The following is a 17,614-nucleotide window of genomic DNA, read 5'->3' as shown; positions in this document are numbered from 1 at the left end:
TTGGTTTTCTGTTTTTGTCCCCTTGTTCCTTTCCAGAGACAGGGTTTCTTTGTGTAATTGTGTAGCTCTAGCTGTCCTAGAACTTGCTTGGTAGAACAGGCTAGACTTGAACTCATAGAGTGCTGGGGATAAAGGTGTGTACCACACCACTTCCCACCTGAACTCTTGACTTCTTTTGGTCAGTGATAGACTGAGTTGGTTTGGGTGCTAAGAGGAGCTTTGCTGGGTCCTGATGCTGGGAAGTCAGCTGTGTTTCTCCATTTGTTCTCTCAAACACCTTTCCATAGCCTCCCACAGTCATTGCGGGTGTGTGTGTGTGTGTGTGTGAACATCTGAGGTTGTCCTTGTGATTTCAAAGGGCCATTATCCCTCATTAACAACAAACTTCCCTGGTCTACTGGTCCCATCCTTCTACCCTTTTAAAGGTCTATTTAAAAAATAAATTAACACACAACCCGCAGATGATGCCCAAAGCACCGTCAGCTCACTTGTTTCTGGTTTGCATTCATTGTATTTGATGTGCTGCTGACAGAATCCAGGGTTTCCCCCTTGCCAGTCAAGAGCTCAACCACTGAACTACTACTCTAACCACTCACTCAATTAAATAAAAGGCCAGAGCCGGGGTCAGTGGATGAAATGCCTGATGGGCAAGCCTGAGGACCCGAGTTCAGATCCCCAGCCCCGGGGAAAACAGGAGCCCCAGCACCGGGTGGGTGGAGACAGGAAGATGCCCAAGGCACATTGGCCAGTCAGACTAATCTAAATGTCTACCTTCTGATAAGTAAGAGACCTCAAAAAATAGCAAGGTAGAGTGCAATCAACAGAGGAAGACACTGTACACTGAACTCTGGCATGTACACGCATACACACACACACACACACACACACACATACACATACACACTCAGGGACAAGTACACAACACACCACCACCACCACCACCACCACCACCACCACCACACGTGGTCCAGGAGGCTGGGCATGTAGCCCAAATCTGTAACCCCTGCACCCAAAGGCTGAGGCAAGAGGATCTTGTGTTTGAGGCCAGCTTGGCTACAGCCTTTTTTAGCCAGATGTGGTGGCACACACCTTTAATCTCAGCACTTGGGAGGCAGAGGCAGGTGGATCTCTGCGTTTGAGGCCAGCTTGGTTTATAGGACAGCTAAGGCTACACAGAGACGCCCTGTCTTGAAAACAAACCAACAAACCAAGAAATAAATAAAAAATTGTTGGCATTTTGCCTACATGTTTGTCTGTATGCCACTCATGTACCCGGTGCCCAAAGAAGCCAGAAGAGGATGTTAGATCTTCTGGAAGTGGATCACAGATTGTTAGAAGCAACCATGTGGTGCTGGGAATTGAACTTGGATTCTCTGGAAGAGCAACCAGTGCTCTTAATTGATGAGCTATCTCTCCAGCCCCATTCTTTTATTTCTTAAAAACTACTTATTTTATGTGAATTTATGTGCACCATGTGTATACTGTACCCATGGATGCTAGAAAAGGCACTGGGTCGCTTGGATCTGGCGTTAGAGATGGCTGAGAGCTGCCCTGTAGGTGCTGGGAATCAAATCCAGGTCTGGAAGAGCAGCAAGTGCTTTATTTTTTTTCCCCTGGACTCATTCGCTCTGGCTCAAAGATTTACTTTTTTATTATATGTAAGTACACTGTAACTATCTTCAGACACACCAGAAGAGGGCATCGGATCTCATTGTGGATGGTAGTGAGCCACCATGTGGTTGCTGGGATTTGAACTCAGGACCTTCGGAAGAGCAATCAGTGCTCTTAACTGCTGAGCCATCTCTTTAGCCCCCCAGTAAGTGCTCTTAACCGCTGAGCCATCTCTTTAGGCCCCAGTAAGTGCTCTTAACCGCTGAGCCATATCTCCAGCCCACAGTAAGTGCTCTTAACCACTGAGCAAACCCTCACCCAGAATCTTTTCCCCTTAATTCATTGGTGAAGTAGGCAGTAGTGGTGGAGCGCTTCAGAAATATGTCTTTCTTGGACTTCACTTCAGTAGGTGATGACGGCTCAAGGGGGTAATAAGGAGTTAGGCAACAGGAAACACAGAGGGAGGCCTCTCTGCAGACGCCTGGAGATGGGTTTTACTGAGCCTGGTCTCCTGGAGTGGGAAGGAGTGTACATCTACTGACTGACGATGCACAGATCAACTGGGCCACTCCCCACTCACATAATCCTCAGCCAGGGACCCCAACAGGAAGGCTCCCTCAGGGACAGACAGGTTTAAAGATGGGCTCCTTGAGAGCACCAGCCTGAGGTTGAAACCAGCTTGTTTGAAAAACAAAGGGGAAGGCAGAAGGACTCGAGGGGTGGCCCATCTGATGCCCAGGGTGGGTGGAGGCTTGACCCGACCTGGAATTTTCTGTGTCTTGGGCACATGGCTGAGCTTGCTGGCGTCACAGGGCAAGTGTGAGGAAGGGCTGCTCTATGTGCTGAGGAGAGGGTCTGGCTTGGCCTGGGTCCTAGAGCCTCAGAGTGTTCACTTCTTTCTTGGTATTGGCAGAAAGTGTCCCGAGGACTTGGTTTTGTCTATGATGCGTGTCCCGAGGCCATGATGGGACTTTTAGTCACTATGGGAGCGGTGTCAGGTCAGACTGCCTAGCCTCTGAGGATGGCCTGAGTAAACTGGAGGTTGTGGTTTCCTGCCGTGTTCCATGCTGGAGAGCCCAGCTGCAGTGAATGTCCTACTGCTTTAGAGGCCTGTGTGCTTTGCCAGTGAAGGTTTGTAAGCCACCGATGGTTTCCAGGGGCCCGGAGCCATGACATCTGGGCAGTGAGGCAGGCGAAGGGAGTGAGGAAGCTGGGCTCTGCAGTGAGGGACCAGGCTCCTCATCAAAGTTGGAAAGACAGGGCATCCTGCCTTTGTGCCACCACACCGCTTCCCCCAAGGCCACTCTCCTACCCGTAGGCCCGTCCCCATTTCCAGCCATAAGATCATGGGGCCGGAGAGATGGCTTGGCCGGTAAGAGCACTCATTCTTGCTGAAGGCTCGGGTTCAAAACAAGGTAGATAGCTTCTGAAGAAGAAGCTCTGAGTCTGACTTTTAGCCTGTATAGGCTCTGTGTACATACATGCACACACACACACACACACACACACACACACACACGCGCGCGCGCGCACACGCACATGCACACACACAGATTGTTTTCTTGTAAGCTGAATCTCAGCTTGTCCAGATACAACTTAGAAAAGAGTAGCATTTTAAGAGGGAGGATTTAGAAAGTTGTGTTTTATTTTTTTTTACTGTTTTCCTCAAGTTTGGAAACTAGTGTTTCCTGAAATGCACCCATGCCCTGGATCCCACAGATGGCAGGAGCGCGGGTGAGGGGCTTTAAGGCCAAATGGGACTGATACCTGGACTCTGAGGCTGTGGCCAACCTTGCCCCTGTGGCATTTTCATGGCCTCCCTGGCTGTGACCTGACCAGCCATAGCAGGCCTGCCTGTAGAATGATGGGCACTTTATGCCAGCTTTACATTATATGAACTTGAGAGGCCCTCAGAGGGTCTTGGGTGAGGACAAAGTAAGGGCGTGGACAGGAGACTAAGAGAGGCTAGCGCCGTCCTGTGGAGGTAAGCTCATCCCTCACGGCTCCCCAGCAGAGAGGATCTACCATGCACGCCCATGGCTTGCTGTGGACCACATGTTCACTTGTCTCTCTACCTGTGTGGACACCCTGTCTAGGAGGCAGGCAGTTGCTAACCGTATGCTAGCAACCTCTGTGCTGGCTGGACCAGAGTAGCTGTTGGCTGCTTCTTGGTGATGGTAGTGGTGCAGGGGTGGACGACTGGACCCTGCTAGGAGCTGCATGTCATGCTGGGTGGCATTAGAAGTGATGACAAAAAGACATATGAAGAGCAGAGTCAGGAAGACTTGTGAGGATGGCATGAAGAATGGTGACCCCAAGCTTGTGTCCTGAGCCACAGGGTTGGTGGATAGACAGAGCTAGACAGACAGGGCATGTCAAGTAAGTCTGCTGGAGAGGCAACGCCTGGGACACTGAAGCATCTTGAGCCTAGGATGGAGGGGTAACCAAGTACCACACTTGAAAAGACATTAGATGGGACAGGGCCCAGGGAAGGGGCACCCTGCTGGGTGGGGCAAAGCTAAAGGTTGTAGGTGTAGACTCTGTGTTACCTGCGAGGAGTGGATAGGAGGCTGGGGCTTCAGTGTGACGGACAGGCTCTGTGCAGGGACAACCTGCAGGCCATGCATATGGCTCCTCAGGTAGCAGAGGCCCTGGACTGTGGCGCTGGCTGTGTATGCATACTTGGCTGTTATCTGGTGTTTGGGTAGTCTGGCTGGACTTTATTGGTTAGGAAGCTCTTGTTGGCTGTGTAGTAGGGGAGGGGCAGTGTGGTGCATGGCCTGGAGCATGCGCTTTGGACACCAGTGTCCTGGAAATTGATCAGCAGAAGCCCCGCCTCCGGCCAGCAAGCCCTGCCTACACCTCCCAGCTCCTCCTCCAGGCTGCAGTGCTGGCCTTGGGCAGTGCGGTGCTGTGCAGTCCTGGACACAGTGGCTGCAGCACACCGTCCTCAGCCCCTAAGTGAAGACATGGACCCCTCGAGAGCCATCCAGCATGAGATCAGCTCCCTCAAAGGTACAGTCTGGAGGAGCCTGGCTCTCGGACGCTCAGTGACCTCTGGCTGAGTGCAACCACTCATGGGTGACTGTCAGGGTCAGCTGTCTCCCTGGTAACATTGAAATGGGCCGAGCTGGAGATGGAGGACCCCAGGCTCATACCCTTCCAGATTTCTTCCTAGGGCTGGGTGAGGGGAGCTCCAGTAGCAGCCCTGCAACCCTGCAGTGAATACTGCAGCAGCCGCATCAGTAGGAGTGGGGGGTGGTGGCCCTGGAGCAGTCAGCACTCCTCCGCCTGAGCCAGATTGCTCACAGATTGGTGTATGAGGGGGTAGTGTAGGCCTGTGGGGGGACCTTCATGCCCAAGGCACTAGGCGCCAGACGGGCTGGCCCTGGGAAAGGCCACACTGTGGCTCTTTGTCCAGGGTTGGGGGTCTAGGGACTGCCCAAGGGCGCTGTCTGGTTGCTCTGGAAACCCGAAGGGGCCGCCCAGGGAGTGCTGCTGGGCTCTCTCCGTGCTGAATCAGCAACTTCTCAATGTTTCTGCAAGGTAGGGCAGGGCACAGAGAGGTCTAAGCCTAGGGACCCTGAAGGCAAGCAGAGCCAGGCCAGGGTTGTGTGTGTGCCTGAGCACGTGGGGCAGATGTGGGAGGACATGTTGGTCTAGGCTCCTCCCTGCCGCTCTCACGATTGCAGGTGCGCTGGCTGTGGGAGGGAGGAGAGTTGCGGTTCTGGGGCTGGGAGCTACTGCCCTCTCCCGCCTAAAGGTGGGATAGGGACGATGGATGGCTGGGCTGACTTAGTTACTGTAAGGGCACCCCCGTGGGACTGGGCAGAAGAGACGTCAGGTCCAAGGGCTCGGGGGCCTTTGGATGTGGCTGGAGATCATTTGGGGATGGTGTGAATTGTGTATTGGCTTCGTGGGTGGGGGATTAGAGATTTGATGGGATTAGGTTAGGAAATCCTGTCGGGAAGATAGGAACTCTGAGTGGGGATGGGTGAGAACAGGTTACTGCGGAGGGGTGTCTGAAGGACAGGCCAAGCAAGTCGGAACTTGTTTGCTCTTAGAACTGGGTTGGTACTGATCCTGTAACTAAAACCTTGGTCCTTAGGTGCTGCAGGGAAGGAGGTGTGTAGACCTGGGTTGATACTGGTCCTATAACTAAAACCTTGGTCCTTAGGTGCTGCAGGGAAGGGGGTGTGTAGACCTGAGCTGGTTCTGGTCCTATAACTAAAACCTTGGTCCTTAGGTGCTGCAGGGAAGGGGGTGTGGTGGCTGTACACTCTTGGCCCTACAGACCCAACCTAGTGCTGCTCTGCACTTCCAGGGCTGGGTTCCGAGGGCCTGGCCCCCTTCCTGCCTGAGTCTGGCTAGGGGCGTGGTGCGGGAGAGCCCTGCCGCAGTGAGCTGGCTGGGCTGGCCTCAGGGAAGGCTTTGGGAACTGTTGGCTGAGCCTTCAGAGTTTCCACCCGCCACCGTCTGTGTCTGTATGTTTGGAGTCGGCTGGGGCGCCATGGTGACAGCCCATAAACCCGCCCCACGCACTGCTCTGTTGGCTGCCCGCCCGCCGCTGGCCAGCACCTCCCACCGCAGGATCCCCCGCCTCCGCCCTATTTATAATCAGTTCCTGGGTTTGCAGTGCTTGGTGGGAATGGGTGTGTCCACTCAGGGAGAGCCTTAATAGCATGGCAGTTTGGCGCCGCATAACTGGGAGAGTTGGGGTATTGGGTGGTGGCACCCAGCGCTGGCTACATGTGTGTGGGACCCTCAGTTGTGAGGACCCTCAGTTGTGAGGACCTGGCAGAGCTGACAGCTGTGCTAGACAGCCCTCCGGGCATGAGATCATTCCTCTTCCTTTCAGTTCAGTCCCTGACGTGTCCTCGTGTCCTCTCCACAGCACCTGCCCCTCTGGCCACAAGTGGACACTCAGGTTGCCTAGGCGGAGGGAGTTTTTGGATGTCAGGGCCACCAAGCCTGGGGTGTGTTGGTGACTTTGATTCCTTGCGGCAGCTGGGAGTCCTTGGCCTCCAACAGCTGCACTGAAGGTGTGGGAGGGAAGAGGCCTCACCCAGAGCCCTCCACCCTGAGCTCTCTTGGAGGTCTTGGGCTGGATAGCTTTGTTTTTGGACCCACCCTAATCTAGCCTGGCATGAAAGTGTTAAGTTCCGTGGTCATCTGGTGAGAGGGGCACTGTCCTGTCCTGTTCCTTTTCTGATGGACAGCGGCAGTGGTGCCTGCAGCCAGCTGTCTGCGTCCTGGCTGCTCCCCTGCTCGTGTTCTGGCCCCTGCCCACCCACCACACCCCAGATTCCTCTCCATACTCTAATCTTCCTCCCTGGCATTTTTTTCGTTTTCTAGTTTGCGAAACCCCTCCTATAGATAGCTATGGTCAGATGACACTCTGCCTAACCCCCCCCCCGCCCCCTCCCCTCCCGCCAGATCAGTGCTGTCCTTACCTTCCTGCTCTCTCTGCTCCCTGTTTTCTGCCCATCTGTTATCTTCTGGGGGAGTGTTGATTCTTGATCCATTACTCTATCCTGCCCTTACACGGTCTTGAGAACCTTGAACAAATGTTTTAGAAACAGATGCAATTTCTGACATTGGCGTTATGTGGCCCACGTGGGGAGGGGCAGTTTATTGGTGCCCCCCACTCTTCAAGGGGCCCTGCCAGTAGTGGGTGGGAGGGGCCGGCCCTGCTGCTGAGTCAGAGGGGGCCGGCCCAGGCGTCCTGGAGGGCGGGCAGGCGGCAGGCGGGAGGCTCAGACAGGCAGCTTTGCCGGCACGGGAATTCACAGAGCAAGGCTCTGGAGCCATACTGCCCCTGAGCCTGCGCCCTTGTGCTTAGAGCCGGAGCCTGCCCGCCTCCTTGCCAGTGGCCCCTGCTGCATCCTGTGCCAAAGGAGCTTCATCAGCCTCCTGGCTGTGCCCCACCTGCTGTCCTCACCCTGTGCTGACCGGCAGGCGTCCAGCAGCCATGGTGGCTGGCATGCTCATGCCGCTGGACCAGCTACGGGCCATCTATGAGGTGCTCTTTCGTGAGGGGGTGATGGTTGCCAAGAAGGACCGGCGACCCCGCAGCCTACATCCCCATGTGCCTGGCGTCACCAATCTACAGGTCATGCGTGCCATGACCTCACTGAAAGCTCGGGGCCTGGTGCGGGAGACCTTTGCCTGGTGCCACTTCTACTGGTACCTGACCAACGAGGGCATTGACCACCTACGCCAGTACCTACACCTGCCACCGGAGATCGTACCTGCCTCTCTGCAGCGCGTGCGCCGCCCTGTCGCCATGGTGATGCCTGCACGTCGTCGCTCCCCCCATGTGCAGACCATGCAAGGTCCCCTAGGCTGCCCACCAAAGAGGGGGCCTCTGCCAGCTGAGGACCCTGCCCGTGAGGAGCGGCAGGTCTATCGCAGGAAGGAGCGTGAGGAGGGGGCATCTGAAACCCCTGTTGTGTCTGCCACCACCGCGGGGACCCTGGCCAGGCAAGGCCCGGAGCCCGCCCCAGCCACAGGTCAGCTGCATTTTGGCTCCAGGCCATGAGGGATGGGAAGTGACTGTAGGTGTTTTTGGTGCTGGGGCTTAGGTCTGGTGGGCTCTGGTGGGCAGCACATTGTGTGTATGGGTTCTGTTCATATCAGCAGGTGGCGCCCTTTCTGCCTGAGGGGGCTGGGTGTTCCAGCCAATGGACCCACGTGGCTTGTGCTCCTCAGGGCAAATCCTGGTGAGGGCGGGGCCTCTGCCCCAAGACTGGCAGGACCAGCTGTTGGCATAGTCCTGTTTGTACCCCTCTCAGGCACTGTCCTTGCCCTTGCCCCCACCTCCTCCCCCACCCAGTGGCCTTTGGAGGGCCCCTCTTTTCAGAAGTGGGCGTGTATAGAAGATCTGCTGGCATGGGACTGGCTCAGGCAAACCACTTGTCCACTGAGGCTTGAGTCTGCCTTCCCCTATGGCCAAGTGGCTCAGATTCTGTATCATATGAACAATACTGAGGGCCCCCAGGACTGGGTGCTTGGTCTGCTGGGTTAGCCATGATCTGGAGGTGGAGTGGCTCTAGGTGAGATGGGAAGAAGGGCACAGGTCCGGAGCATCGCCTTGGAGGGCAGAGGCCAGGGCATGGGGATGCTGACCCAGCGGTGGTCTAGGTGAGGGTTTGTTTTTCCCCCAGTTGGGAACCAGGTCTTAGAGGATGGGACAACACCCTCTGTGCCTAAGCCCTTGTACCATCAGGACACGGGTAGGCGTATGGGCTCTCTGCGTGATGCTTGTGCAGGCTCTCCTGAGCACATTGTCCTAATGCCTGCTGAGGGCATCCCAGGACCCAGTACTATCCATGTATTACAGGCACCAGAACGGCCTGGGATCTATCAGCCTCCCTCTTTGTGCCTTAGTATGCGGGCAGGGACTTATTCTCTAGGAGTGGGGGAGGGAGTCTAGAGTGAGGGCAGACCGTATATTGGGCACAGCTGCCTGAGCAGAAGCTCTAGTCTTGGTCTTTCTGGGTTGGACTTCTGTGGCTTATTGGAGCTTTAGTATAGCTGGAAGGGGCAGGGGAATTTGAATGGCCTCTGGGCTCTCTCCATGGCCTTAGGCAAGTCGATAGCCTCTCCAGCTTCCCTGTAACCATGGCTGTGTCTCAGTCCTTTTGGGTGTGGTGAGTGGGAGGGGAGCCCTCCCCTGCTTTTCTTGCTTTGCTTCCTTGTCCGTGTCCGGACCGGGCCAGCAGTTGGCAGTGGGACTAGGAGGGGGTTCTGGGTGTGGCTGTAGTGGGCAAAGGGGGGGCAACCTCCCTCCCCTGTCTTTGATGGAGGTGACTCAGTCTTCCCAGCCACAACCGCTTGTGGCAATTCAGAGTTTCCAACAGGAAATAAGCTCCAGCTTCAGACTGAGTCAGGGCCCCAGGCGGATTCGCCCCCCACACCCTCAGGCCTGAGCTCCCGGCCTTAGGTGCTGGGTGTGGCTGGTGGCAGGGGCATGATGGCTGACTCCATATACAGGCTGGGGCAGATCTGATGCCACCTAAAACCATTGGCTCCTTTGGGTTAAAAAGAGTGAGCGAGCTGGGTAGTGGTGGCGACAGTTCACACCTTCAATCCCAGCACTCACGAGGCAGAGGCAGGCAGATTGCTTGAGTTTAAGGTCAACCTGGTCTGCAGAGAGAGTTCTAGGACAGCCAGGGCTACACAGAGAAACCCTGTTTCCAAAAAAAAAAAAAAAAAAAAAAAAAAAAAAGTCAGCAGTGAACCAACAAGATTGGCACTTTTAATAGCACGGCCCTCCACTGGGTTAAACATTAAGTCTGTGATGCAGCAGTGCTGGCCACCAGCATGGGCCCAGTTCGATGGGACCTGGCCAGGGAGCCAGACACTTGGCAGAATGACTTGGGAATACCTGTCACCCCATCTCCAATCCGCACCCTTAAGTGGAGGTGTCATATCTTGTGGTTTCAGATGTGGTGAGGAGAGAGAGTGTAGTAGGCGGTAGCTTTAGGAACAATCAGTGGTGCTGGGGCTCAACTCAACCAGGCAGTCAAGAAGTTGGTCAGCTAAGAGTCACCATGAAGAGGCAGGCGCCCAGAGATTTCCTTGTGTTATAAAGTTGCTGGAGTGGTCTCTGTATGTGAATTTCATTTTAACTCCAAAAGATAGTATCTCACCTGGCTCAGAATTCAGAACTGGCCCAGAAGTGACTGAGCCCTCTGAGGCGTGGGCTCTCAGAGGGTTGTCATGTAACAGTTCCCTTGTGGACATCGGCTCTCTCATTTTCATGCCGCCACGTGGCTAAGCACCCTGCCTTTCCCCGTGGTCGTCCACTGTGCGGCGTGCATCGGGCCTGCAGCACTGTTCTGTCTTTCTGGCCCACTGCTCAGCAGGCTCCGGCTCCTGGCCGGTGCTCATCGGTGCTAGGCTGCAGGAAGGACTGTGAGACTCTGGAAGGTTTGTACCCAGGTCGTGGACAAGGCAGGTCTGCGTTTCCTAGGTTATATACAGCTGGATGGAAGGGAGTGTGGACCGTCAGGAGACATCATGCTTGCTCAGACTGAGGACTGAGGTAGTTGAGGAACTTGGGTAACGAGGGGCAGCTGTGGGCTGAGGAGGGAATGTGACTACAAGGAGGAGTAGACAGGCAGGCCAGCAAGATGGGTCGCAAATAAAGGCGCCTGCTGTTAAGTTGAGGAGCTGGGTTTGATCCCTGGACCTGCAAGGTGAAAGGAAGCAATCGACTCCCCGTAGTTGTCCTCTGGCCTCTCTCCGTCTTCATGCTGTAGCACACACATACCGCATAAATAAATAATATAACTAAGAAGGAAAGAAGTTAAGTGGAGGGACCAGGGGCAAGGCATGTGAGTCAGTGGCTGTGTGCTCGCCCAGAGTGGTCAGGATACTGATTCGATCCCTACTACCACCAAAACGGGGTGTGTGGGTACATGGAGTGTGCCTCTCAGCAAGTGGATGTTTCACGTGTGGGCAAGGGAGGGGCAGGGCTCGCCTGGCAGGAAGAGGGTTTGGGGGGAAGTGGATGCTGTGGGGTGAGTTGGCCTGTGCCCCGCAGAGTTAGTAGGGAAGGCCAGGGGCCTGAAGGGGCCCCCAGAGCTTAGGGACTAAGGCAGGCCTTTCCTCTGTACCCTCAGATCCGTCTGCCCAAGCTACCCACCGATGCCAGTCCCCAGCTTGGGTTCTGTTGGTCCGGCTGACTATGGGGACCCTTTAGTCAGTCATGAGGAGGAGCTACTGTTGGGTGTGGAGGTCGGCATGAGCAAGCCCTCTCTGCCTCCCACCCCTTCCCTCCTTCCGGCCTTCCCTTCCTCTCTGCTGGTTCTGGGAGCAGCGGATCCTGGCCAGCAGCTATGGATAGGTACAGCATGGAGGAGCTGATCCAGCTGGGCCAAGGTAGGGCACGGCAGCACTGCAGCAGCAGTGGAGGCTTCAGGTGCAGGTTAGAAAGCTAGGAGGGACCAAAGTCTCCAGCGGAGGCATTGGCAGGGAACAGGTCCTCAGAGGGAGGATGGACTAGGTGTCATCTACTACTGGTAGTTCTCATGACCTCAGGCACCAGGACGTAAGGCGACATGGCCCCTCACAGCTAGCTCAGGGTGTGTAGAATGTGGTGGGGGGCTGCTCAGAGCCAGGGCACTTTGCTTTGGGGCACTAGTCACTGAGGCTGTGGAGACTCACCGATGCTCTGCTGAGAAAGAGGCTGTACTGTTCTCTCTGCTGAACCTTCCCTGACTATCTCTGTTCCTGTTCACTGCCAGTCATCAGGGGTCTCTTAGGCCTGCCCAAGGGGCTTTCAATATCCCGCCCCAGCTGGCCCAATCCCTGGCTGTCCAGAGCTGAGCACCATAGGCTAGTTTATGTGTGGGCCCAGCCTTCTCATGCACTCCTCTGCCCCGTGTGAACAGGGCGCCCCACATCAGCAGGCAGGGAACAAGGCTGGTGTGCTTTGCTGTGTTGATTTAGTCAAGGCCATATATGTTGGGCACTCATTTGATCCTGTGGAGGCTCAGGCCAGCTTCTCACTATGACCAAGCCCCAGTTTCCTCATCTGACTAGTGTACTCATAGCCAAGACTCTATAGGATGTCCTCAAGATTGTACTAGAATGGTGCTCCACACAGGAGGTGTTACAGAATGGAGGGCAGAAGGCTCCTCAGCCGTTTGTCAGTCAGGACCCATGGGCCTGGCCCAGTGTGATCAGGCTCCTGGGAGGAAAGAGATGGGAGTGCGTCTCCCCTCCTGCTCACGGATGCACACATACTCTCAGCGTGTTTCTCAGGAAGCACTGGGGTCCAGGTCAGTATTGCATATGGCAGATGTGTTGTGGGCCTGCTTGCTGACTTGTGGACACTGTGCCTCTACAGACTAGGGGTGCAGGGAGCCTTGGGATTTCCCCATTCTGTAATTCCTGGGGTTCCAGGAGAGGCCTGGGGTGGGAGGTGCAGCCCGGTGGGTACAGGCAGGTGAATGGTCATACGGCTTAGGTCCCAGTGTTGGGTTGCCTGGGTCTCTGACTTGTAGACTGACCTTGGAGACACAGTCCTGTCAGCCCTGGGGCCAGGTGTTGTGTCTTGCACAAAGCTCTCTGGGAGAAAAGTGATTGGTGTCTCTTTGGCCCCTGTGGCATTTCCCAAGAGCACCCCAGAAGATGGGCAGGGTATGGGCAGCACCCTCTCCCAAGGGAACATGAGCCTGCGTCCACTCTGTCTCCATCCATGGGAGATCGTGAGGCCAGGCACCTCCTTATTATAGCATCACCCATGGGGGTTGGGGGGGAGAGCGGGAGAGCGCTAGGGGGCTAAGTGTTGTGGGACCGCCCGGCCAGCCAGGACTCCAGTGAGCCTGGGCTCCATACGTCATGTACTAAGTCTGGACAAGTGACGGGCCCTGCTTGCCCTCCTTGGATATTTATATCCCCCTGGGCCCCCTGCCCACTGCTCCCCTCCCCTCCCCCAACTTCTGCTGACAAGGCTGGAAAGCTGTGCCCTCCTCCGGCCTCACCACTGCCGCTGCAGGCTTGCTGCCTCAGAGGGGCCTGTGACCCTCCCCACGCCCCTCACCCGCTCCCTGTTGGCCCTGTGGGCTCCTGTCGCTGTCCCCAATGAAGATCGTGCCCGGTAGGTGGGGCAACCCTTCAGAGTCTTTTGGGAATCCAGCTAGGCTGGAGGCCTTGACTCCAGTTTTCCTCTGCATACACCCCAGCCCGCCTAGCCTTACCTGGCCTCTCCCTCAGACCCTGTTCAAGGCCTCACACTGGACCTTGGGGCTGTGAGGAGCCCACCCATCTGGTGGGGTCAGGGTGGTGGGGTCAGCTGTAGGGAGGGCAATGACATCTGTCCACCCTCTGTGCTTGGTGGCAGTCCCCAGAGGGCACCCTCAGAGTAAACTGGGCGTTCAGGCCTTCTGCTGTGGACAGGGAGTGCTGGTTACGCTGGACTTGGGAAGGAGGACCTGTGTTGAGTTTGCCCAGGCTAGGCTGGGGGGCTGAGGCTTGGGGAGAAGAGCTACAGGCCCCTCCTCCTGGCGGGTGTGGCTGTGGGTAGGCAAGGGTTAAGGCTCCAGTTAACCTTGAGCGTCGGTGGCTCTGCGTAGAGACAGCTGAGCCGGGCCCTGTGGGGAGTGCGGGTGGGGAGCGGCCAAGAGCCACGAGAGGGAGGAGGCTGGGAGGAGGCTGGGTAAGAGCGCGGTTGGTGCCGAGGGGACTGTACATTGTCCCCCGGCTGAGTGCAGATAGTACAGTAGGGCTGTCTCTGAGGGCTGCGCAGGGCAGGGCAGCAGGAGACAAGGGGCTCTGGTTCCTGGGGCGCCCCTTCGCTCCCCCTCCATGCAGGGAGGTGCTGTTTGACTTGGCAGCAGCCGGTCCCTGGTGAGGACGGCTCTGCCGTCTGTGAGGCAGCCATGGAGCCGTCGGGCAGCCTGTTTCCTTCCCTGGTAGTCGTGGGTCATGTTGTCACTCTGGCTGCCGTTTGGCACTGGCGTAAGGGGCATCGGCAGGCACTGGATGAGCAAGGTAAGCACCCTTGCCTTTGCCACTGTTGTGGGCCACCGCCCCTGACAGATGGGGCGGGGCAGGGGTGGAGGGTCCGCCTTGCTCCCGCCCCTCGCCTTCTCCGAACCCTCCTCTTCCTGTTCCTGAGTGAAACACCAGTGTTAGTGAAAGCCGTTGTCTCCCTTGTGCCCTCTCCCTCTACTCCGCATTGAAGAGCCTGCCACTTGCTGGGGTGTGCTGGGTAGAACTTTGTGGCTGGCGAGCCTGCCTCAGGTCCTGAATAGGTGAATGGGAAGAGGTGGGGTGAGCTCCGATTGAGGGCACAGGCCTATGGGAATGCCCACCTTCTAAAGAAAGGCCCCCTCTCTTGCCATAGCAGTGAAAAACCAGAGTGGCAGGTTCACGGACTGACCTGGGCAGCGCCACAAAGCCTGCCTCGTGACCTCCCTGCCCACAGAGTGTAGGCTGAGTTGCACAAAGGAAGTTTGTCTGAGTGTCCTCCAACATGGTATACCAGAACCAGTTGTGGGGCAAGAAGTTGGGCTATGTTCTGCCCTCTCCTCAAAGTCACCAGCCCTTGGGCTATAGTCCGAGGAGGCCAAGCTCACCGCAGGATGGGGTGGGGCTGAAGTCAATGGAGCCTGGGACAGTCCCTGGGGATTGGGCAGCTCTGCACCAGGGCTTCTGGCCAGGGGGACTGCCCTCCTGAGCCGCACCTCAGGCCGGGACTGGTGGGAGTGTTTGTGACCTGGTGCCCCCTAGCGGGCCTGCTGGGTCTGAGCGTCCAGCGGAAGATCGCCAGGGCGCGGGTTTTCCAGGCGTGGCTCTAGGTTTCCCAGAAGCCGGTGAGTCAGCTGCAGTCAGTGGCATCCAACAGAAAGCACAGGCCTAGAGCTTCTTCCTCTCGGAGATGTTTTTCGTTTGGGACCAAGACGCCCAGAGCTCAATTTAGTTTCCTGTCACCACATGAGGGAAAGAGCTCCCTGTGTCCCCCTTTGGTTCTCTAGGTGCCCTGCAGCGCCAGGCGTGGGCGTGGTCGCCCGCAATTCTGCACTCTGCCCATTGCCTCAGCTGATCTGGCTCCTTGGGGGCGGGTGACCCTGGCGTATCCTGCTGGGAGTGGCACTCCCACAGACACCAGTCTTAGCGTTACGCCGAGCCTGGGAGGAATCCCGGAAAACTCCGATTACTGGACAGTTCCCAGGCCCTTTTGACTCTAGGGCACCTGCACCCCGGTTCCCTCGAGTTCTAGCGAGCCAGTTTGCTCCCGATGGGCTGGGGCGCGGCTTCCTGGCCCACACGGGGCGGGGCGCTTGCAGCAGGGGCAGGTTCTCCGGGTCTGGGTATTGCGTCCTGTGGGCGGGGGCGAACGTGGAAGGCCAAGCCAGGGCCTTCAGCCTTCAACACAGGCACGGCTTCCGTGTCGTCTGCGAGCAGCCCAGGGCACTCCTGGCAATGGCAGGGACGTGGGCGGCGAAGGGCGTCTTCACTTCGCAGAGGGAGGTCCTGCTGGAGCGGCCCTGCTGGCTGGATGGGGGCTGCGAGCAGGTCCGCAGGGGCTACCTCTACCGGCAACTCTGTTGTGTAGGTGGGTGCGGCCGCTCAGGTTGGTGGGCAGGCCTTGAGCCTGTCCTGGGGTGTTGCTTGGCCCAGGTACAGCCCCGCCTCCCAGCTCCGGAAACACCTGGGGAGGAAGACAGTTGTCTTGCTCAGGGATAGGTTTTCCTCTGGAGGAGGGGGATGGTAAGTGGGCGGGCCAGAGGGTTTTCTGGGCTTAGTGCTTTAGCCATGCTGGCGATCCCAGAGTAGTTCGGGTGCTGAGGGTGGGGCTCCTGGCCCTCCCACTTGTGCTGTCCCTCGCGCCTTCAAGGTTCTCTCCCAGAGAGTCAGAAACAGAGAGGGAGGAGAGAGAAAGAGACAGAGAGAGGAGAGAGAGTGTATGTTGATCAGGGAGACATTCCTTAACGGACCATAATTACCTCCTTTTTCAGGGAGGCCGACTCAGTGCCGAGGATCAGCTGCCTTCTACAGATGTGCAGCACAGTGTTGGGTGGGGAGTGTCCCGGGGGGCCGATTGGACAGGTGGCAGAGCCCCCGTGAGGACTGCAGTGGCATTTGAGGGCATGCCTGGGCTCTGGCCAGGTCGGGGCTGGCTATCTTGGGAACAGTTACCTGTGGGTGGGTTTGAGAGTCAGTAGGACGAGCAGGGGAGGGGACATCTCCAGCCCGTGGCGTGGCGAGGAGCAAGGCAGAGTTGGGAGAGGTGAGGGCAACTGTGTTAAGGAAAGGCGTGCTGGGGTGGGTGTGTGGGTGGGGTGGGAACCCTGTCCTGGGTCCGAGTCCACTTCCCAGACAGCATCCTCAGAACACCATAGTGCCAAAGTCGACGGCGCTGGAAAGTACTTGGCTGGAGTCTTGTTTAGGGTCCACGCATGTCTTTAATGTCAGATCCTGTCTCCCTCAGTCTAGTGGTTTCTTGGGTTTCTGTGCTCAACTGCTGGTCCATTTCCAGAGCTTGTGCCCTCAGCAGAGTGACAGCTCGCAGCAGCAGTGCAGCCGCCGTTGGCACACCTCCACCCTCTGAAGGGTTTGCTTCCTGACTAGGAGCTTACCGGCCTAGTCTTTGAGAAGCGCCCAGAACACTGACCAACGTGGAGTCAGATTTGAGGTTCAGAGGGCATCTGGAGTGAGAGGAGTCATCTCTGGTGGGTTGCAGTGGGCGCTGGGCCAAAGGGGAACCCTCAGTTAGGACACCTGGCCGAGAGCTTCGTGCTCTCTGGGGTTAGGGCTTCAAGCTCTCTCAAGACTTAATCACTTGCTCCTGCTCTGCCCTACAGAGTTATGCTGCCCTCTTGTGGCCATTAGGGAAGCAGCAAGGGCAACCTTTTTCTGGAATAGAGGCCTCTAGGAAGCGGGTTGGTCCTCAGCAGCGCACAGCTGGATCACATCAATGCCTCTGCTGGAAAATTCTTGTGGTCTGGGTGGTACATTTTTTCCTAGAGTGGGTTAGGCCGGTTGGGTAGTTCCAGATGCTGGCCCTAGGTGGCTCCATTTTCTGACGTCAGGGAGTCAGAGGCTATAAGAAGACGTGTAGAGTTAGACAGGTGTAGTCTCAGGGGCCCATGCCCTTTGCCCAGGTCCTCCACCTTTACAACCTGTGACAGCTGCTATCTGCCAGCCCTACCCTGCTGCAAACAGCCCCATCCTGCCTCAAGATACAGCTTCCTTTCTAGTGACTCACAGCACCCAGGCCCCCTCCCCAGGCCTGACTCACTGGCTGTGCCCCCTCTGTGAGCTCCTTCCTGCCCCAGCAACCCTCTCTCCCACCCTGACTGGGGAGGTGCCCCTGCAGCTTGGGCTGGGCTGCCCTGCCGGGTGAGTCACCACTGAGCTATGAGCTGTTCTTGCCTGAGGTGTGCTTTGCCTGGCTGGGCTGGCTTGGGCTGGACTGTTGGAGATCCTGTGGGAGACCCTGCCAAACCCAAGCGGTCCTTCAGCAGGGCCTGAAAGCCCAGCGGTT

General features: G+C 56.9%; 1 protein-coding gene across 6 annotated transcripts in view; it reads left to right on the top strand.

Moving 5' to 3' along the window:
* Positions 1-17,614, top strand: part of Plec (plectin) — a 61,804-nt gene that overhangs the window by 18,999 nt on the left and 25,191 nt on the right. The window contains exon 1 of one of the 6 annotated variants that reach the window (XM_052160833.1): positions 7,553-8,123. The exons of 3 other annotated variants lie outside the window; for them this stretch is intronic. In XM_052160833.1, the coding sequence (XP_052016793.1) occupies positions 7,583-8,123 (541 nt within the window). In that variant the 5' untranslated portion in view covers positions 7,553-7,582. Of the gene's footprint in view, positions 1-7,552; positions 8,124-13,936; positions 14,116-15,515; positions 15,683-17,614 lie in introns of those variants that run through there. 2 more of the 6 variants (XM_052160837.1, XM_052160835.1) reach the window with 2 other exon arrangements.

Source organism: Apodemus sylvaticus, chromosome 17 (assembly GCF_947179515.1).
Source record: "Apodemus sylvaticus chromosome 17, mApoSyl1.1, whole genome shotgun sequence".
NCBI classification, from domain to species: Eukaryota; Metazoa; Chordata; class Mammalia; order Rodentia; family Muridae; genus Apodemus; species Apodemus sylvaticus.
Note: the sequence above shows the minus strand (reverse complement) of the source record. Positions and strands in the feature narration are given on the sequence as shown.